The 22,502-nt window shown below is 40.9% G+C and overlaps 2 protein-coding genes across 2 annotated transcripts in view; both read right to left on the minus strand.

The window, feature by feature from the left end:
- FCRL6 (Fc receptor like 6) overlaps positions 1 to 248 on the minus strand; it is a 34,871-nt gene extending 34,623 nt beyond the window's left edge. The window contains 1 exon segment of the mRNA XM_019649610.1: positions 175 to 248. Within this exon segment, the coding sequence (XP_019505155.1) occupies positions 175 to 248 (74 nt within the window).
- The window catches only part of SLAMF9 (SLAM family member 9), an 85,033-nt gene extending 63,942 nt beyond the window's left edge, over positions 1 to 21,091 (minus strand). Inside the window, exons 1-2 of the mRNA XM_019649783.1 lie at positions 21,056 to 21,091; positions 2,061 to 2,198 (exon numbers count right to left, since the gene is read on the minus strand). The gene's annotated coding sequence lies outside the window, so the exon portion shown is untranslated. The remainder of the gene's footprint in view (positions 1 to 2,060; positions 2,199 to 21,055) is intronic.
- Positions 21,092 to 22,502: the final 1,411 nt, after the last annotated feature.

Raw genomic sequence — 22,502 nt, forward strand, 5'->3', positions numbered from 1 at the left:
TGTGTGTGTGTGTGTGCGTGCGTGCGTGTGTGTGTGCGTGCGTGCGTGCGTGCGTGCGTGTGTGTGTGCGTGCGTGCGTGCGTGTGTGTGTGTGCACCATCGCTGCAGGGTGCCCCAGAGCCACAGGGACATGAGAAAGATCTGGAACATCCAGGCCTCTGGCCTCCTACTCACCTCGGGCTTGGAGGATGCAGCCCCGGGTAGAGCTCGAGGCCTGAAATCAGATCAGGGCTGGTAGTGCCCCACATCCTCGGTGTTTATGGTCCTGAGATGCAACCCTAGCTGCCTCCTGTAGCATCAGTTGTACCCATGGGGCCTGCTTTTCCTGGTTGCACAGCAGCAACCACTGGAGCTGGGGGCGGGGGGAGGAGGTTGGGGGGTGAGTGGGGGGCTAAGCCACATAACATTCAAAGCTTGCTGATAAGACCAGCATTCCCCGGGGAAAAGTGACTGGTTTTCTCTCATCTTCTCAAGCTCCATTTCCTTAGCGCAGGATCCTTCCATAGACAGTCAGCAATCTCCTCGTTGCTTTCATTGCCTCGTGTTGAGACATGGGACGAGTTTCACGTTCCCTTTAAGGCTGCTCTTATCAGCTTCATGCCCCATTCTGTTCTCCTCCCTTTGGAAAGTCTCTGAGTTGGGGAAGCACTGGGATCAACCCCCTTTCTTCCTTTGGCCCTAAGTTTTCTTAATGCTACTGCCACCTATTAATTCCCCCTGTGTTTCAGGCTATCTTAGTCCTCCTGGGCTCTCCGTTCCACCCCCACATGTTGGCTTTACCCAGAGCCCAACACCAGGGCCACCCTGGAGCAAGATCTGGTCCAGCCCACCCACCTTTTAGGGGCTGGAAAAACAAGAGGAGCAATGGGGATTAGGATGCTCTTTCCATTCCTGACTCCTCACCCTGAGACTGAGAGCTCCGCTCCTTGAACTCTGGAAACCACAGACTGCCTGCCCCAGATGGCTGAGAAGCAGAAAGGGAAGCTTCTCATCTATCTTAGCTTCTCATCATTTCCTACTTATAAGTGCCTTCTAACAGGCTTCCTTGCATCCAGCTCCCGTCTCCTCCTTTCTCCCAGACTCAATCTTTGTATAATTTAAATCTGATTGTGTCTCTCCATTGAGGAAATCTTGCAATAACTCCCCCTATTAGTGAGGGGAGCCTGGCTCTCGGGCATAACCTGAAGCCCTGCCTCTCTCCCGCTTATTTCTCTCCGTGTCCTGTCTGGTACCCTCAGCTCACACCTTATCAAACACTGGCAGTCCCCAACACTCCTTGTTTTATGGCACCAGGGCCGCACGTGTCCTTCCTGGCCTCCTCACTTGGCTCCCTCCTGCCGGCCCTTGAAGACTCACTTTATTAGAGAGGTCCACCCTGCTCTGCCCCTGCCAAAGCCCTGCCACCTCCTGGGCAGAACTCTACCCCAGCATTTGTCACTGTGTGCCAATAGCCTTTGCATTTGGTCTCCCCCACCCATCTCTGAGCTTCTTACAGGCTGGAATCATGTATTACTCATCTGTGTCCCAAAGCCTGGCCCCATAAAGGCTGAAAGATGAAACCATCAATGAATGTAGAAATGAATGTGATAGTGGCACCTCCCCTGCTTCCCACCAGAGTCAGCCTAGTGAAGGGACCAAGGAGAGGCCGCAGAGGAAGAGGAGTCTTGGTGTCTTCAGGGCGCGAGGCACCCAACAGTCAAATATCCAAAACCCTCACCTAATCCTTGGATCCTGACAGGATGGGGGGAGCCTGTTAGCCCTGCTCCGGGGGAGTCCTGGTGTTTTCCAGAGTAGGAGGGGCTGCTGGGGGCAGATCAGTGCCTCCTGGTGGTCACAGCCTCCACTTCATTCCTCACCCTTGCAAGCCGCCTCCTCCCCGCAAGACCTACCATGCCCCACTCCCCTCCCCTCCTGGAAGAAAGCCCTCGAAGGCCCCAGGCTGTGGATCTGTAGCCCAGAGGATATAGGAACCATCCCCAGGAGGCCAGGCTAAAGGGTCCAGGGGCATCAGACCACAGTGTACTGTCTGGAAAGAGTCACAGGCCAGAAGCAAATCTTACCCTCTTGTCCACTGGAAGAGTTCCTCTGAGTTAACCATCAAGATCTGCTCTTCATCCAGTGGACGGTCTTCTGTATCCTCTGATGTCTAGGTGAAGATACCCACTTAGACATCTCAGAGCTCCTCCAGTGGCAACTTCCTGAGGAGGGAAAAGAGGCGTCAAGCTACTAGTCTGCCTGAAGCATAGTCCCCTAGGCCTGGATGAGCGGAAGCACCCAGTGCACTCACCCTGTGTTTACCAGTCTAGACCTGTGATATTGTACAGACCACAGGATGTTTTAGAGACCACAACAAGGGGAGTAAAACTGTCCATTTATGAAGATTTGGGAGGCAGGTGACAGGCTAGGAGCTTGGTGCTTTGAGGTCAGGATGGTCTTGGTACCACCAGTTCTGTAATTTAGAATAGTTCATGCACTCCCACCACCTCCTGTACAGCCAGGCCCAGCCTCGAAGAGCCAAGACTTTTTTACTCATCTTCCTCTCAGTCCCAGGCCGGTGTTTGCCCTTAGGGCAGGGATCCTTTTCCTCCAACTTTCTCCCTCCTCTTCCTCTCCTCATATGGTAAATTTAGGACTCCAAATTTGGAAGTAGAACTCAAAGTTCTAGGCACTTCGGCTTTTGTGGGCCCATTTGCACACACAAAACAACAACAACAACAACAAAAATTTATATTTCACAATTGTTAGTATAAAGACAAAAGTAATCTAGGCTGGATTGATTACTATATTCGTTTTCTCTTTTGATTTCAAAGTAAATTAAAACATTTTCATGACCCCCAAAGTGTCGAGGCCCCTAGATCCTGACTCCCATGCTTAGTGGTTTAAGTCAGCAGGTGTCACTGAACCCAGCACCCAATCAGCTTTTTCACCTGGGCACGACCACCCGCACCCTCTGTGTGCAGCGGCAGCTAGAGCCTTCAGGGTAACCCGCCCCCCAGAAGTCCAAGGCGCTTTTATAAGGGACTGGTGACAGTGATTCTAATAGCCTCTCTGCCTCGCCCTGACTCCCATGGACAACACTCAAAATAGCCAAAACTTTATGAGTATAATCAAACTAGTCCTTGAGCAGTTGGTCCCGTGACCCTGAGGTTTCTCTGACTCTGGATATTAGAGCAATGGGATCCTATCATAATACAATTATATTTCCTTAAAAATAACTATTTGGAAACCTTGGGAATTTAGGGAAATAGAAGTTAAGTGCTAGTGTACAAGGGATTTTCATAGAAAGATAAAACTAATTTTACATTACAAATGAGGAGAGACCCACAACACTGAATTATTTATTTTTCCAGTTAATTATCAAAGCAACCAATCTCATACGGCCACAGATCCATGAATCCCGATTTCATTAATGCCTCCGCTTGGCAGCGGACACAGCGAATGTGTAAGTCCCCAACCAAAATATTTGCCTACTCAATGAATCAATTAAAGCATTAAATCTGTGGCTGAAAAGTTATGAAATCATCTACATTTATTTATTAAACGATGTTTTTACTTCATCAACAGAATCATTACTTAAGCATGTCATTTGTTGAAAGTTTGCAAACCTGTTCTGGATTACTTTTGTAAACAGAAAAAAGAAGCATAAAATTAAAAATTAAAAATATACTGAATTATTTGGCATGTTAAATCATTAGGTGAAGGATTGTTTCGCATTTGATCAGTTATATAAATTCAAATGTTGACATATCAAGTTCCCCCAAGTGGGGAGGAACATACCTGGGAAAGATTAGCGTGAGCATGTCTTGTTTTACATAAATAATTGTAATTGTGTTATGAAATCGTTAAACTTAATCAGAGAACCAAATCACTTAGCCTCTTAAGTCTCCGTTCCCACATCTTTGAGATAACAGCTTGGACTATTCAGTTTTCAAACGATTTTAACTATAAAAATACTTTCATCAAGTGAAATAATCATAGCTAATAATGACAGTTAATCTTTGTGTTTTCATATATCTTCTCATTTCATCCTTGCGACACCATGTGATCAATGCTGTTATGTTGCACAGTTGAAACTGAAGCTAGAAGACATTAAGGAACGTGCTCAAGATCACACAGCTAACCACAGAGCCAGAATTCAAGCCCACTTCTATCTGACTTCAAACCAGTCATGCTCTTTAACCATTTAAAGCATGTGAAGCAAAGAAAGGGGCTTTGCTGATTGAAAAGAAGATGGGGCTCCCTAAAGTCCCACTAACACTACTTCTCATCTGGGGAATTCAGTTTAAGAAACACCTGGTTTTTTCTATAAAAATGAATTTCAACTAAGAGTTTTGCCATTATACCTGATAAAATAACTTTCAAAATTTTTTCATCATGATTAAAACACAGTTTTGAAAGTTCTCATAGCTTTTTTGTCATCCTCTCCTCCCCCCACCCCCTACCCCCACCCCCAATAAATCCAGGGATTCCCAGGAGTCTGCAGGCCCAGAATTTAAAAATTCAAGGGCAATTCCAGTGGGAGACCATATGTACAATAATATGGCATATAGTGACATCTATTGGTAAACTGTGGTATAGACGTAGTTCTGTCACTTGGTGTCCTAGCCCCGGGAGCTTCATCTTGAATCACACAGGCTCTGGATCACGCTGTCTCGGAGGCATTATCATTGTGTCCCCAAAGCACTAAGGGTACCTTCATGACCATGTCTGAGAAGCAGGGCCAGGAGAGTGAGACTCCTCTCCTCCACTCTCATCTGTGCACTTCTCTTTTTATCTCTTCATATATTAAGTTTTTGAATAATATTCTGTTTGCAAAAAGAATTCCACGGCTTGTTTTAAAAGTTTCCAAAAGTTTTGTTTCTACTATAAAGACCTGGCCAATCCACGTCAACAATTACTGTGCCTACAACATTTGAAGGTCCTGCAAAAACTCCTCTATTTTCTTTTACTTCCACTCTCCAACCCCCTCCCTTTGGCAACCATCAGTTAGTTCTGTATATCTATGGGTCTGATTCTGTTTTGTGTATTTATTTGCTTTTTCAAATTGTACATATAAGTGAAATCATATGGTATTTGTCTTTCTCTGTCTGACTTATTTCATTCAGCATAATACCCTCCAGGCCCATTCACATTGTCACACGTGGCAAGATTTCTTTCTTTCTTTCTTTCTTTCTTTTTTATAGCTGAGTAATATTCCATTGTATCCATCTACCACTTCTTCTTTATCCATTCATCCATTGATGGACATTTACATTGCTTCCATATCTTGGCTATTGTAAATAATGCTGCAATGAACATAACGTGCATATATTTTTTCAAATTAGTGCTTTTGTTTTCTTTGGCTAAATACCCAGAAGAGGGATTGCTGGATTGTATGGTGGTTCTAGTTTTAATTTTGGGGGGAACTTCCATACTATCTTTCACAGTGATTGCACCAATTTACAATCCCACCAGCAGCACTGTACGAGCTATCATTCATAAGTCAACAAATAATAAGAGCTGGAAAGAATGTAGAGAAAAGGGAACCCTCTTGTACTGTACTAACTCTTTATGAGCTATGAAATAGGAGTCCCAGCCCCCTTCTCTTTAAAGACCTTACAATTTGGTTGTGGAATAAAAACAAACACATTCTCACTTTTGTTTTAACTATGCTTTTTGTCAAACCAATTGGGATATTTTCCATGTGATCATCTCTAATTTTATAATACAAGTCAATGGGAGAGAGAATTCTTTTTATAGTCAATCTTGCTGGAAGGCATCTTTGCTATAAAACAAGTGTTTTCAGGAGTCTCTTGAGAAGAACCCGTGATAGAGTTGAGATCCACAGTCATCACTATGGAACAGTGTTCTCTCTCAGGGGAAGTGGATCGGGTTAAGAGACTTCGTGAGTATTGTCTATTGTTCTTAAGCAAAGTAGATAGGGCTCTGGGTGTCCCCACCCAGAAAACAGGTTATAATCTGCAACAAGGGAAGACATGTAAGATACCTTCAATTTTCCATTAAAGTCATCTTTAGAAATCAAGTTATTTGATTTTTAAATACTTCTATTAAAGAATAGGGAGACATTTGCCCCTCAATGATCCAAATAAGGTAATAATATCATGAAAAATTAGTATTGACTAAGTATTAACTCTGACCAAGAAACTGTTCTAAGAGCACACGTTTAATCCTCACAACATCCCTGGAAATACATTCTATTTTTATCACCATTTTATAGAGGAGGAAACCGAAGCATAGAATCATTAAATAACTAAGGAAGTTACAATTGACTGACACCACTGATCCAGACTTCCTGCTCTTGGGAAAGTTATAAAAGGTCAAGCTAGTTCCCACCCTCCTCCACAGCCCACTGGCTGCTCTCTGAGGCTTTACTGTGGGCACCCCCTACACCCAGCTTTGGGCTTCGGGATGTTTTGGACAATGGAAGAATCTTACCTTCTGCACAGGGCCAGAAGTGGCATGGGCTAGGCCTGAATATTGCTTAGTATTGTGTTCAATGAGAAAAAAGAAATTAAAACAGAGAGAGTCAAGTCCGTTTGGCCTGTGTCTGTCTCTCTGCGTCTTGTACAAACCTAAATTTGATAAGATCAGATTTATCAAATGTAACCCTCCTTTAGATTAGATAAGAGAGGATTATCTAATCCTCACTTGGGCCCACTTGGATGGTGTTAAAGGCAAAGAGATGAGAGTTTCAGGATGGCAACAGGTGTAAAAGAATCAAGGAATTATTTTACTGTCCCCTTTCTCCAACCAAGAAACACTTGATTGTAAAATGTGTAGTTTCTATATTCTTGGCTGGAGATGTAGTTTCCTTTTCAAATATCTGAGAACTTTAAGACCACCTTTCCTACCCTCCGCTAACACTATCCTCACAAGGAAAAGGGAACCCAGGCCACATCCATGAGCATGAAAGATAACTCTCAAAGGGAAATATTCTCACTTTTAATTATCTTCCCAATAGCAAGAATGATAAGCTAGAGACTCCCGATCATAATTCACTGACATTTTAGGCCAGCTGAATGCACGGGTCTGTTCTAATGGATACATTATGCAGCAAGCAAAGAACAAAGAGCCCTTTCTTACAAGAATGTCATAATCGCTATGTGTTTTCACCCCCTCTTATAATATGTGTAATTTATCTTCTCTTGGAAAGGTGCACATAAGAATCAACAAAGTCATAGTTCACTATTCCTATTCATTTCCCAGGAGAAATGGGAAAAATCTTAACTGCATGATGAGTATTATGGGGACTTCAGGCCCATAGGGGAATTTAACTAGTGATCTCCCCAAAGGTAAGGCATCTCTGATTTGTTAGGCTCTTAAAACAATAAAAATATCTATGTGATCACAAGACTGCTCCGTCCTTCAAACACGTACTAAAAAGCCTTAGGTGACATTGAACAAATATCTCAGGGTTCAAGGATTAGAGAGATGAGTCTCCTTAACAGCAAAAACAAATAAACAAACACTAGGCATTGAATTGCTGGAAAGGAAGAATATTAAGGACATTGTCCAACCTCCTATCCCACATATTTCTCCCTATCATAATATGCCTGGCAATTGGTTGGCCTCCCTTTCTGTTGTCCAGAAGCTAAGAGGAAAAGCCTATCTAATTCAACATTAGAAATAAATGCGTATCTCCCAGGTGACTGTAAATTCCAGGTGGCCTTCAGGCAAGTTTCCCTTGTAACCTGCTCAATAAGGTATGGATTGGAAAACAGAAAATGTCTATACATCTCTGCCCTCTTCACCAGGCTCTAAGAGACCTCACAAATGTACCAGAAACCTACTTTTCAATTTGGAAGTCAGTACAAGTAAAATAATGTTTCTAGTCCAAAATGACAATCTGAGTCAATGCATTTAACATCCTGCCTGCATAATTCCCAGATGAAATAACCTCCGGGACAGAAGAGGACAAACACTCCACGCCTCAATATGACACAAATCAGGGAGGAGTAAGCCTTGTAAAACTATCATTCTGTGGAGGGTGGTGCCAAATTCAAACCCTGTCACTGCCTTGAGCAGAGGACAGGTGCTGGAGTTCTCAAGGAGGGGCAGATGGCTGATGGCGTGCTCAAGTCTTGTTCACAGCACAGAAAGCACAAGAATGGAGCAGAAGTGCTATGAGGTTTGCTCTTGGTGAAGGCCGCCATAGTGGTTGGAAGGGTATGGCTGCCCTGTGATCTTCAGTTGCCACAACAATCACAGAGGGAGCCCTTCAGCCAGAGGTGAGACTGCCTGCATTTGGCCACCTCACTTCTCACCCCTCACACCATGAGATTTCTAAGATGATTAAAGTCAAGAAAATGTAAACTGTTTCCTACACTGAGACTGAAAGACTTTAAGAGGGACACATCATCTCTAACAAAACATCTATCATTTCTTATGCTGGACAAGCATGCTTTTCTTCTATAAGGAAAAGAACATGAGGAAAAATTGCCAGATATAGAAATAAAGGGACCAATATACGGACTACCAGGTAAATTCAATAAAATAACTTCACTTGGATATAGTCTAGCAAAGATTGAATGTCAAAAATAAAGAAAAAGGGCTGATAGCCATCCAAGTAGAAAACAAAACAAACAGGTTATTTATACTGAGAAATCACAGACTTCTCCTTTGCAAACTTAAATGCAAAATTGTCATTCAGTAGCAGAACAGATAATACATTTGTGTGATGGTAAATGGCATGGCAGCGAAGATGAGTGCGTTGCAGGTACACACTTCAGCATGGATTACTTGCACACACATAGGTATTGGACAAAGGGGTATCATAAAAATACAGTGTAATTCCACACATGGAAAGATCAAACACAGCCAATCTAAACAACATGTTGTTTAAGGATACACACCCAAGAGGTAAAACTATAAGAAAAAGTGGGGGTACATTAACTCAGAATTCAGAATAGTGGTTTTACTTGGGGAAGAAGTAGAGAGGTGCCCTTGGAAACAACTTCTCGGAATTGCCGAGGTTCTATTTTTTAGGCCAATGGTGGCTACATGGGTGTTTGTTTTATTATTTTCCTTTAAATTGTACAAATACATGTTATATACTATTCTGTACATATAATTATTTCACATAAAAATTCGAAAGAAAGAAATCTCAATTAGGAAATATATAAATAAAAAATTAACTTTTTAAAGATTTACAGAGTATACCAGTTAATGCAGTACAAAAAATTAAGCATGGGCAGCAGTAGGAATATTATATAAAGTACATTTTAAGAAAAAAACCTGACAAAACACCAAAAAGAGAAAGAGAGGAAGATTACGATGAATGAATCTTATTTATTAAAAAAGATGCAACTGATTCTTTAAAAATAGGAAATTACACTAAAAGGTATATTATTAGGGCATATCAGGTATTGTTAGAATTTATAATAAAAATACACACGTGGTTTGACATTAGAAAATCTCCTATTATAATGTATTAGATTCAAGAAAAGCCCCAGGATAATATCAGTAGATGCTTAAAAGTCATTTGATCAAATTCAACACATTTTACTGATATTAATAAAAAGTCAAAACATCAGTAAGCTATAAAAGTATACCTCTTTGACAGAATGCAAGAAGGTTTACTTCATACTTAAAAGCCAATCATTAGGGGCATTGCTATTAAAATCCGGTATAATATAAAGATGTTGACTATCATGACCATTATTCAAAATGATTAGGAAGTTTTATCAAAGTGTAATAAGGTGAGAAAAAAATTAGAAAGTATACATATTGGAAAAGAATACAAAATCAAAATTTTTGCATGATGATATAATTACTTGAAAAATCAAGAAAAGAAACTGAAAAAAGAACTAATCAGAGCTCTTGTAATGTGTTCAATTGCAAAATTAATATGCAAAACTTAAGAGTAGTGATCACAATCTTAAGCCTACAAGAGGACAACAAAAATGAATGAAGCAGACTGGTGGAGACCTTCTGTGACTGAAAGAGGCAACAGCTGGGCCAGCTGAGTGGCGCGATGGTTAAGAACTGGCTTGGGACGCCAGAGGGCCCCGGTTCAGATCCCACATATGAGGGCCAGTGACACTGCCCTCCACAGCTAAGATGCTGAACAACAGCTCAACCTGGAGCTGGGCTGCTGTGAGTCGCCGGCGACGGCGTAGGCTGCAACACCTAATGCAGTGGGTTGCCATGGGCTACCGTGTGTAGCCAGCAGCCGCAGTGAGCGGCCAGCAGCCGCAGTGAGCGGCCAGCAGCCGCAGTGAGCGGCCGTCCAGAAGCCGGCGACTGATGTGCCTCGCCCGGGAAGAGCACAATGATGGTGCCAACTTGGGCCAGTGAAGCAACGTCCTCCACAACTAGACTGAAGAACAAAAGGATAGCAACTTGTCTGTTCCCTTTCCCCCAATTCCTCAGCACTGTTCCCATCTCACCAATTCCCCAATAAAAATCTTTAAAAAATATATATATATATATATATATATATATAAGAGCCAACAGCTTCCCAGCTCTTACACGTTCTTTTCATGAGGGCAAGTGAATCCAGAGATATTTTAATTTTTCAAGAGAATTTGTAAAACCAGATTTTTGTATGAAATTTCTTGATTTTTATGTGTGGATAACTAATTCAAAAATTATCTGAACTAAATATTTCCATAGGTTAGGTATGACCATGGGCCTCTAGTGTGCAATTTTTTTTTTTAAGATTTTATTGGGGAATTGGTGAAGGGGAACAGCCAAGTTGTTGTCCTTCAATCTTAGTTGTGGAGGGTGCAGCTAGCTCAGCTCCAAGTCCAGTTGCCCTACAGCCACCCATCGGCAGCTCAGGGCAGCTCAGCTCAAGGTGCTGTGTTCAACCTGAGTTGCTGGTGGGCGTAGCCCACCATCCCATGCGGGAATCTAACCAGCAACCTTGTTGTTAGGAGAATGTGCTCTCACTAGCTGAGTCATCCTGCCACCTGTTGGCAGCTCGTACGCAGCTCACTGGCCCATGTGGGAACTGAACTGGTGACCCTGTTGCTCTGAGCTCACACTCAACCAGCTGAGCCACTCGGCCGGCCCCCCAGTGTGTAACTTTTGATCAGTACTTTCTTATGTAACTAATCTGCAAAAATAATAAGGGGAAATGTGAACTAGGAAAAAAACTGATTAATTTTTGAATAGCTAACTATTTGAAATAAAATTAAATATCTACTTTTTATATCATACCAAATAAAGACCACAGATTTAAACATAAAAAATGAAACTAAACAAGCACTAAAAATATATATGTATATATTGTTGGGCTGGAGAATGCTTAGTAACAATAACAACAAATACAGAAATCATAAAAGGCCAGTGATGCAGTAGGAAAAATGTTTCAAATACATAGGATCAATATCCCTTAAATAGAGAGACTGGGCTTACAATTCAGTAACAAAGGAGGAAAACTGCATTTTTAATTAAAAAATAAAGTTAGGGTCCTCAGATAGACTCATTGCTTATTATAGTTAGTCGTATTAGAAAGAGCTAGATACAGTTCATATGGTTTAGTTGGCTGTGTGTGTGTGTGTGTGTGTGTGTGTGTGTGTGTGTGTGTGTTGGTGTGTATATTGTATATAATCAGCAGGCTTACCTTTCTGCTTATGTTTTCCTTGGATGGCTTTTAAAATAAAGTTGTATGCTAAATGATGGTAAAGAGAGCCAGCCCAGAAATATGCAAAATGCCAGAAGAGAGCTGGGGCAGGCTTTAGTTTAACACTGAAAAATTAAAATTTTATTGCAAATAAACAACAAAGTAGATTTTCTGCATGAGGTTTATTAGAGTTGCCTATAAGTACCTGGTTTATCCACAGCAACTTAGTACATTTAATGGACCTTATACAAATATTTACAGGCCCGGAGAGAGATTTATTGGTCTTCCTTCCAGGCCCAGTTAACAGTGAATTATTGCCAGCCCCTATATCACACAGAAAGAAAAGCTAGAAAGATTTTGCCGGTGGTTTAGGCAAGGAAAAGTACAGAGCTGTGAATGGTGTGACATTTACTAGATGAATCTGAGACTATATTCATAAACAATAAAGCAAGTATCCAAAATAAACTAAGTGGTACATGTAGAACCTATAAATTAAGAGCCAATGTTTTAAAAACAAAAAGGCGTTTCTCTGACCTAACTGACCACTTCCTGTTTCTTTTGCCCATTGCTGCGCAGCTAGACTTCCTACTGAGGGAGCACTCAGGACTTGGTCTTGGGTACCCTCCCAAGAGACCTCACCCTGCCTCTGGTTTTATGTAACTGACTGACTCCCAGATGTATATCCGGCTGCCCCTGTGACTTTCCCACTAAGAAATCTGACATCTCAGACTAGACAGGTCTCTTCGAAACTGTCTTCCTCCCTAAATCTACTCTTTCCCTCAGTCTTTACAGCTCATTCAAAGGCATTACTCTCCTCCTAGCCGCCCATGCCAAAAGCCTAGGATTCATTTTGGATTCCCCTTTTCTTCTCCCTAACATCAAATCCATCAGCAAGTCTGTCAATTCTTCCTCCAAAACACAAAAATACATGCCAAGTCTCCCATCCCCCTTCTCACCATCTCTAGTACTACCACCAGTCTCTCATCTGAGTTAGGGGAATAACCTCCCACCTGTTCTTTCTAGAGCCCATTCCCCACTGAGTTGCCAGAGTGATTTTTTAAATTTAATTTGTTTTAAAGCCCTCCAGTGGCTTTCTATTGAACACAGGGAACAAATCCTGAACTTCTCGCCTTATGTAGTCTACAAGTTCTGTGAATGCCTTTCCTTTGCTCCCCACTTTTTGCAAATTGTTCTCAAGTCACAAAGGCCTTCTTTCTATTTCTGGGATTCCAAGTAAATCCTACCTGAGGGCCACTGCACTTTTTGTTTCCTTTGCCTGAAAGTTCCCCCACCCCACTCCCAACCCACCTACATTAATTAGGTTTTAAAACAGTAAGGAATTACGAATGTGCATTGAGGGCACACAGTATATATGTAACTGGCAATCAGAAGACTTAGACACTCATTTCCCACTGTTTTCAAGATATGACACCTACCCCCAACCAAGAATGATCATGACTGCTTTCAATACCAACTGAGATGATTCCTTGGCTCATGGTTTCCTTTTTTCTGGGACGAGTCCTGACAATTAACTTCACCCTTGGAAATTCAGAGCCTAGATGTTGATATCCAGAGACTGGAGGTCACTGGAGCTGGTCACCTGCTGTGCAAGTCCCCAGACTGCCCAATTTCTTACATTCCCAGACTTCTTTGCTCTGCTGTTGCCTACCGAGTATTCTTTGTCTTTTAGCTAAAGTTGGTTTCTGTAACTTACAACTGAAATGATCTTTGAGTAAAACAATGAAGGATTCCATCTTAATGGCCTAGTCTGCTTCCTACAACTCACCCTCACAGAATCCTTCTTTTACTCGACTATTGGCTACCTCAGGGCATCTGTGGAATCCAAAACCATCATTGATGTTAGTATATGTAGAACACTTTAATATTCATCCTTTCCCTTCACACATACATGCACGAGTGCACATGCACATATACACATACTCCTGCATTCTCTCCAGATCCTCTCATCATCCTTTGTAACTTTTCTCCAGTACCTGTGAGGCTAGATTCTATTCTGCCTTTATGTTTGCTCAGAGCTCATCTTTCCACTGCATGCTCACACATGAAGGGACCTTGTGCATGCACATCAATAAATCTAACTCTGAAAGGGAGATCTCTCTCTCCTAGGAGAAACTCACTTCCCTTGCCTTTCCTGGGTTATCTTATTTCTATTTCATTGTTCGTATTAACTATATTTATATTTTTTAATTAAAATTTATTGGGGTGACAATGGTAGACACATTAACTATATTTCAATCAGCGGGGCAGTGGGCTTCACTTTTTGGAGACCAGGGACCCCTTTGATGAAGGCTACGGACATGTCCACAAAAAAGTTCATATACACACGCGTGCGTGCGCGTGCGCGTGCACACACACACACACACACACACACAGTTTTGCATGCAACAAAAATTCTTGGATTCCTGATTAAGAATCACTTTGCTAGGAATAGTACTTCTGTGATCTCCTCCATCACTATACACACAGCACCATTAATTCCTATCCTTTTCTAACAATGACTCATCTACACCTCTGCTGCCAGAGATTCTGATAAAATAAACCCAGTTCTTCCCTGTTAGAGTTTATTATGCTAAGAGGGGGAAAAGGGCAAAGCTTGCCTAACAGTTATAGGCAGTTACATTTATGAGTCATTAAAAACTCCCCCCATTAGAACAGTTCCCCGGGACAAACATTTTAAAATTTCCTAGATTACAGTTTATGTCATACAAGTTACATTTTAAATGCTTTCCCTCGTGGGAAGACATTCTTGGACTTGGCTGAGATGAGGAAACAGACAAGTCTTATCAGCAGCACACAGAATTTCTTAAGTGGGTTATTTCCTGGGAAGATTATCGCAGTGATTAATCTCATCCATTTTTTTGTTTCAGTTTCAGAAAGTGACATTTTTGGCTGGGTTCCCAGGTTCTAGAGTTCTTGTCAACTTGAAACCTGCAGCTTCTTATATACTAAGTCTATCTTCTAATTAGTAAAGAGGTCTGAAAACGTGGGAGCTTTCTGGGTTGCTTTCTCCAAGCTAAGTTAGAGTCAGCTGAGGAAAAGAAAAAGTGGAGAAGAAAGATGGACAGGAGACAGGATAGATGGCAATAGAGAGCAACATAAGTTTGGAGCAGGTCAGAGACTGGACAGAAAAGTCTTTTTTTTTTCCTCCCGATGCCAGTGGCTCACAACTGGCCGCAAGCTCCTAAGGCTTCTCTTTAGACAGGTCAGCTTCCTGATGGACGCATTTATTTTGTTTGGTTATTTACTTTTCAACAGAGTCAATATGGTCCAGAGCAGGGTTTCTCAACTTCAAGCCTATTTGCATTTGGGGTCAGAAAATTCTTTGTTGTGGGAGTTTGCTATGCATTGTAGGATGTTTAGCAGCATTCCTGACCTCTACCCACTAGATGCCAGTAACATTTCCCAGTTGTGACAAGCAAAAATGTCTGCAGAATCGGGACCAAAATTGCCCCTTGGCTGAGAATCACTCAATGGAGGAAAGGTCCAGAATCAGTCAGATTTAGCTTCTAACTCTAGCTCCATCCCTTATAAGCCTGTGGCCGTGAAAAATACTATTTACCTGAGCCTATTTTCATGTCAGCAAATAATACTTTTCTCGAAAAGTTGTTTTGAGAAGGAAGTGAAATGAAATATGTGAAAAGCATATAGGTTCACAATAGATGCTCAGTAAACATTTGTTCTCTCCCCATTCCTGCTTCATTTAACAAACATATATTGAGTACTTATGCTGTACACTAGGGATATGAGCACAAAACAATTCTTGTCCTTCAGGAGCTAACTGACCCTGAGAGAAAGAGATAAACAAACAACTATAATAGATAAAGTGCATTAACAAAGGTTATTTACCAAATCTTACACAATTCTGGCCTTTGTTTTCTTTATTTTTTAAATAATTAACCTCTTTCCAGAAGCTCACCTTGCATGCCTCCTGACACAGGAAGGCACCTATGAGTTGGGTTTTGAAAAACGAGTGGCAGTTCACCTGAAAAATAGAAGCTGCAAAAACAAAGGCTTAATAGTGTGATAATTTCAGGAAACTGTGTTATCCGGTGGGCTAGAGTGAGGCTGAATAGGAGAAATCAGGGCAAGACGGAGGATGCTAAAGAATTTGGACTTTTTCTTGCAGGTCATGGAGTCCTCTAGGATGCTTTTATCAGAATTGTGACAGGATCAGATCTGCTTTGGAAAGCACACTCTGACAACAGTGGGGAAGATAAATGAGAAGTGGAATAAGGGGTGGGAGAGATGGGAAGCAAGACAACCAGGCAGAAGCTATCCATTCCAGATGAGAAATAATGAGGGCCTGAACTGTAGACTCAGCAATGACAATGGCAAGATGCCAGTAGGCTCCACAGACATTAAAAGGTAGAACTGACAGGATTTAGTGACTGATTAGACGGGGAGGAGGGTAGCAAGTGAAGAAGGAATAGGAAGTGATGATAAGATTTTAGCTTAGAAAATTTGGGGGAATACTGATGGTATTTAGAAATAACAGGCACCCAGAAACTGCTCCTGTTCTTGTTTACAGCTGCCACCATTAACTGTGCAAAGGAGCCCACTCTCTCTCATTCTCACTTTACAAGACTCGTGTACAATTCAATTCAACAAACCTAGAAGAATATGGGGCACATTTAGTAGCTCAATGACATTGTGACTCCTATTCATCTTTGCTTGGTTCTGGGAAAGCCCCAGGAAAATAATATCTATGAATAAGAAATAATCACTGTCCCACGGATGCTCAGCCTAGATGGCAAGACGCACAAATGGGCAATTACAGTACCATGTGATCTGTGCTATATAATAGAGGTACTGAATCAGAATGTTTTGTGAGGATCATCCTTAAACTGAACAGGAGCTGGTCAGAGAGACAAGGGGATGAGGAGAATGTTGCAGCCGAAGGAACAGCAGATGGGAAGGCGTGAAGAGGTGGTATAATTTGGTATGATTGTAGGGTGGGGTGAGGTGGAAGATAAAGCTAGAGATGTAGAACCGGATCATAAACAGTCTTTTTGTAAGCTAAAGATTAGCAAAAGTATAATCAATCACTGAGTGATTTTCAGCAAGGAAGTTTCAAAGAAAGCCCCCAAACTTATTCAGTATTAAAGAAAAACAGGTAAGATAAAATTCTCAGTACCTAATGAGGCATATTACACTTTTTAAGATTTTATTTGAGCAAAAATTGATTTGAATTGAGCAAGTCAAACTGGAAGTGGCTAGAAGTGCTCCACCGATGAGAGCTCGGAGAAAGACTTTTATAGAGAAGAGGCAGAAGCGAAGCAAGGAAATTATTTAATTAGCTATAGCTTAATCTGTTGCATTATTTGGGAAAGCCAACTTGGCTGTTGGTGATTGTCTGTCTTTAGGTTTCGATTTCTTAATCTTGAGGCATTTACAGGCTTAGGTTTGCTTATATAGGCTGATAAAGCATTAGACCTACCTGTCTGATGGCCTCCTTGTTTAATTAACACTAGTATGTACCAAGTTCTGTGCTATCCTTGTCCAATTAATGGATTAGTGAAGTGCTTTCAACTACTTCATATGTATTTTACTCTAGCCTTTGTCACATTGAGTTATCATCTTTTCATCTGTGTACTTTATTAGATAAGGGAAGTTCCTTGAAGCTAGAACTATCGTCATAATCATCTTTATACTCCTAGCCTAGCAGAGTACCTGGCACAAAGGAGGCTTTTAAAAAGTGTTTACTCAATGAATGATCTGGTAAACAACTTTTTCCTGAATTTCTTGTCTCTAGGGTTCACATGGTTGCCTTCTCACTATGTCTAAATAATAAGGGAGTACAGAAAAAGGTGGTAAATTTGGCTCCGGAAGATCTAGATTCTGATACTGTCTCATGTACCTTGGGCAAAATGCATATATTCTGAACCTTATGGCTCTCATCTGTAAAAATGGGATTTTAAAAAATCCTGTCTCAAAATAATATATGAAAGTCCTTTGTAGCATTGCTCAAATATAAGTTGTTTCTATACATTTCATCTTCCTTGCAAATTAACCTGTACTTACAAGTCAGGAAAAAAATAGCTTGAGCCCAAAGTTACTGTATTGCACGTTGGTAGAAATGCTAAAGTAAATTGTATTTTTCAACTAGTATTCATGTTGTTCTACTGGATACCTTGGATTACATTCTGTTTGCTCCTGGCTCACCCCAATCAGTTATCCTCACCTTCTTGCTGTACTTTGAATATGCCAAGCTCATTCTTATCTCAGGGCCTTCGCATTGTTTTTCACTCAGCAAGGTATACTCTCGCCCCAGATAGTTGCATGAATATCATGTCTTTGCTTCCTCAGGCCTCTGTTCAAATTTTACCTCAAGATGCCTTCCCTAAGTATTTTATCTAAAACAGCACCTCTTCCTCTCCTTACTGCCATCACTTTCTACTTCCTTAGCTTGTCTTATTTTTGCTTTATGACAACCATCACAATCATGTATTTGCTTATCCTTTGCCTCTTGTGAAAATCTAAGTTCCATGAAGGGAACGCCTCACTCACAGCTGTATCCACAATGCCTAGAACAATGCCCGGCACACAGAAGATACAGCCTTTTGCTAGGTAGTTTCCTAAATGTATGACATTTGGTAAATGAAAGAGCTTTTTCACTGTGATCACCTGCCATCATATGAATTAAGGACTTGTAAAATACAATAGAAAACCTAGTCTTGCCATTAAAAAGGTGTTTGGCCTTAGAAAGTCACTTATTTCTGAGCCTCAATTTTCTAATCTGTAAACTAGGAAGAGTATTACCCCTACTTCCCCATTTGACAAATCAGAGTTGTTGTGGCATTTTATTATAGCATTTAGCATTTATTAAAACATATAGCATTTTATTAATAAGGTATGTTTCTGTCTTTACTGTTAACTCTTCAAGAGCATGGACTATGTCTTACTCATCTATTATAGGACTTGGCACAGGATCTGGACTTATAAATAATTGCCAAAAGAATGGAAAGCAGAAAAAGTTGGAAATTTCCTTTGTGAAATGAACTGAGCTTCAAATATCCATACTCTAAATTATCTTAAAGTCACTATAAGTGTCATTTCATTTTATATGGCAGACATAATTAGCAAAGTGTTTGAACAGCAAGAAATATTCACATTAGCCTGGGTTTTGTTAAGAATAATGAATATGAATGCTTGCTTTGACTAAATGAACGGTTCCCCTGGATCAGTGCTGAATAAATGCTTGTGTTGCTCTGATGATTCTGACCCAAGCAGAAGATAAGTGTTTCCATTGACAGAGCACCAACCCTTGAATGACCCCTCAACACAATGGAGAAAAGAAGTGCTGTTTAATTTAGGGGCATGAGACAAACCTCCACTGCTTAGAGTCAGCATATATATGACAGGAATACACAAAAACAAAATTGTCAAGCTGGAACCAGACATCTGAAAACCCTGTATGTAAATTTTCACATATAGCTACTATCTTTTCAAGGGAACCAGATCAAGATTAGAAGAAATAAGGTTTATGGTTACAGGTAGTTTAAACAATTATTTAGTATAAATCCAGGTTCGTTTCCTATATCCATTAGATTGGGTGGAAGGACTGGGGGAGGAGAGAGGCTTAAGTCTAGACTCCAAAAGGAGCTCCTTCTTTAAAGACTTATAAAAACATGTTAAGAGGCTGGCTGAGTGGCTCAGTTGGTTAAGAGCTTGCTCAAGAGTGCGAGCTCTGAGCAACAGGGTCACCAGTTTGACTCCCACATGGACCAGTGAGCTGCGCCAGAGCTCAGCTGCCACTGAGCTGCCAACAGGTGGCAGGATGGCTCTGCTGGTGAGAGCACATGCTCCTAACAACAAAGCTGCTTGTTCAAGATGGTGGACTACTCCTGCCTGCAACTAAAGTCTGAACTCGGCACCTTAGCTGAGCTGCCGCCCGGGTGGCTCAGCGGATAGAGCGCGTGCTCTTAACAAGGCTGCTGGTTCGACTCTTGCGTGGGATGGTGGCTATGCCCACCCGCAACTAATTGAACACAGCACCTTGAGCTGAGCGGTGCGACTGGACTTGGAGCTGAGCTTTTTGCGCCCTCCACAACTAAGATTGAAGGACAATAGCTTGGCTGTTCCCCTTCCCCAATTCCCCAACACTGTTCTCTTCCCCCAGTTCCCCAATAAAATCTTTTAAAAAAAATGTTGAGGTGATGGGGAACAACTTGTTCTGTACCAGAATAAGCCCTCCGGGTGTATTAACTCATTTAATCCTTATAAACAATACTATGAGGATTATATTTTCATCCCCATTTCATAGACAGAAAACTAATTTATCTAGATGAAAGAATCTTGCCCAAAGTCACACACTGGGATTTGAATCTAAGCTATCTGAATCTGAGCTCTCTTATGCTATGCTATCAGCCTAAGTCATGAATTATACCTGTATGAATGCACAGTGCAGACTATACATTGTAGAGCAGGAGAAATTTTAAAATGACCATTTACCTTTTGGAAATTATGGTCACATTATTTCCATAGTTTGACTTACAAATAATAAGTTGAGCTAACATGTGGTTCAGCAAATCAATTACTTAGACCAGGCAATGGAGGGAAAGGGCATTATGAAGTCAGCAGTAACAAAGAACTTATAGTTTGGTGAGAGGGTCTGGATGTGGGAGGGAGTTATTAAAGATTTGTAATTATTGAAAAGTTTGGGAAAGACAGAAACTTTTGTATAACTGCAAGAAAACTGCCTCTCAAGTAAATACCTAAAAGATAAGGAAGGGCAATTTGGTTGGCAAGACCTTTGTTAAAAGTTGATGTTGAGGGGACGGCTGAGTGGCTCGTTGGTTAAGAGTTGGCTTGGGAGTGTGAGCTCTGAGCAGCAGGGCTGCCAGTTCAAATCCCACATGGGCCAGTGACGCTGCACCTTCTACAGCTAAGATGGTGAGCAATAGCTCATCCTGGAGCTGGGCTGCAATGAGTGGCCAGGGACAGCATAGGCAGTGGGGCTGCAGTGGGCTGCCGTAAGCTACCATGTGCTGCCATGAGCCGCTGTGAGCTGCCGTCCAGTGGCCAGTGACTGATCTGCCTCAGTTGGGAAGAGCGCAATGATCAAAATACCAACACAGGCCAGTGAAGCAACATCCTCCACAACTAGACTGAAGAACAAAAGGACAACAACTTGTCTGTCCCCCTTCCCTGATTCCCCAACGTTGTTCCCTCCCCCAATTCACCAACAAAATCTTAAAAAAAAAAGTTGGTGTTGCGTTCCACTTATTTTGCAGCAATCTACATCTGTTGGGTCTGGGCACTTTGAAAAAGTCCAAAACATAATATGGTGGAAAGAGTATGATGTTAAGTCAGGAAAAAACTTACTTCAGATTCTAGTCCTATTACTTATTAGTAAGTCATTTAATCTTTGAGCTTTTTGTTCATCTATGAGTATGAATACCAATTCTAATGTGTTGCTGTGAAAATTACCCCCAAATCAGTTAACCATGAAAAGCCAGAACTTACCATCAAGATGTAAAATCAGTTCATCAGTTATTGTTGGGGGTAGGGCATGGATATTAGAAATCCAAACACATATAACTTTTATCTGGAAAACTTCTTAGGGGTGATTACTATCATGTGTTTTCTTAGAAGAGATACAAAAAGACTTGTACAAAAAAATGATTTGTTCAACTTGATGGAAGGTAAATCCCGTTCTTTGTTTAAAAAGCCAGGGAAGGATCCAAGCTTCTTAATTATGGATTATCTGCATTGCTTTCTTACAGGGAATCTTTGAGATTCAAGAATATCTGTTAAGATAAACACAAAATAAATGGAGGACTTTGAAACTGAACAGGATGTTAAATTGTATTAGACAACAATATTATAGATTTGTAAGAATATTTCTAGGAGATACATGCTGATGTATTTAGTGGTGAAGTTCAATGATGTTTGCAACTTCACATGGTTCAGAAAAAAATATATATAAATACATATAAAGCAAATATGGCAAAATGTTAATTGTTGAACTTAGATGGTAGGTATATGGGTAATGTTTAATATTGTTCATAATAAAGTTTTGGGGGTGGGGGGAAGAGGTTGCATTTAGGGACTATCCTATATGAAACTTTCCTTTTTCCACTCATTGTTCAGATGGTTGAAGTGGGGGGATTAGTGCAGAAACAGCTGATGGGGAAATAACAAAATATTCCATATTAAGCCATAAGTCAATTAGTTAAAAGACAAGTCCTACAAAACATTTTTTTTAAAACTTTATTGGGAACAATGTGTTTTTTTGGGGAACGATGTTTTTTCCAGGACCCATCAGCTCCAAGTCAAGTTGTTGTCCTTCAATCTTAGTTGCGGGGGTGCAGCCCACCATCCCATGCAGGAATCGAACCAGCAACCTTCTTGCTAAGAGCACATGCTCTAACCAACTGAGACACCTGGCCGCCCTCCTACAAAATTTTTGAAACTATGCCACTTAAGAGTCATTCAGCCAGACGGTAAGAAGTTAGCAACTAAAATCTATGGGTTTAAGAAAGAGATTCTTTTGTGTGGGGGTAAGGGAAGTACCTTTCCAATAAACCTAATCCAGGGAATTTATCTAGGGATATTTAGGAACCACATTTAGAAGACATTAAGGCAACTACAAAAGAAAATAAGTTATGTAGTCCCCTCTGTTTAGAATACAGACTATCTTGGGAACCAATCCTCATATGCTATAATCAATGCTTATCTGTTAAATGGGTATATTGATCTTAAGGGGTGGTATAAGAACAAAAACAATTATGTAGGAAATAAGCCATAGTGCAATACAATTTTAAAGTGTGATTAAAGAACCAATAAAGAAAGAAAAAAATGCAAATGAGAAGACAAAGAGATTTTACAAACCAAAAAACAAAAAGCCCCAAGAGACCAAATAAAATTATTTGAGTTAATTTACTAAATTTTTTGCAAAATATGCTGCATC

Source organism: Hipposideros armiger, unplaced genomic scaffold (genome assembly GCF_001890085.2).
Source record: "Hipposideros armiger isolate ML-2016 unplaced genomic scaffold, ASM189008v1 scaffold_134, whole genome shotgun sequence".
Classification (NCBI taxonomy): domain Eukaryota; kingdom Metazoa; phylum Chordata; class Mammalia; order Chiroptera; family Hipposideridae; genus Hipposideros; species Hipposideros armiger.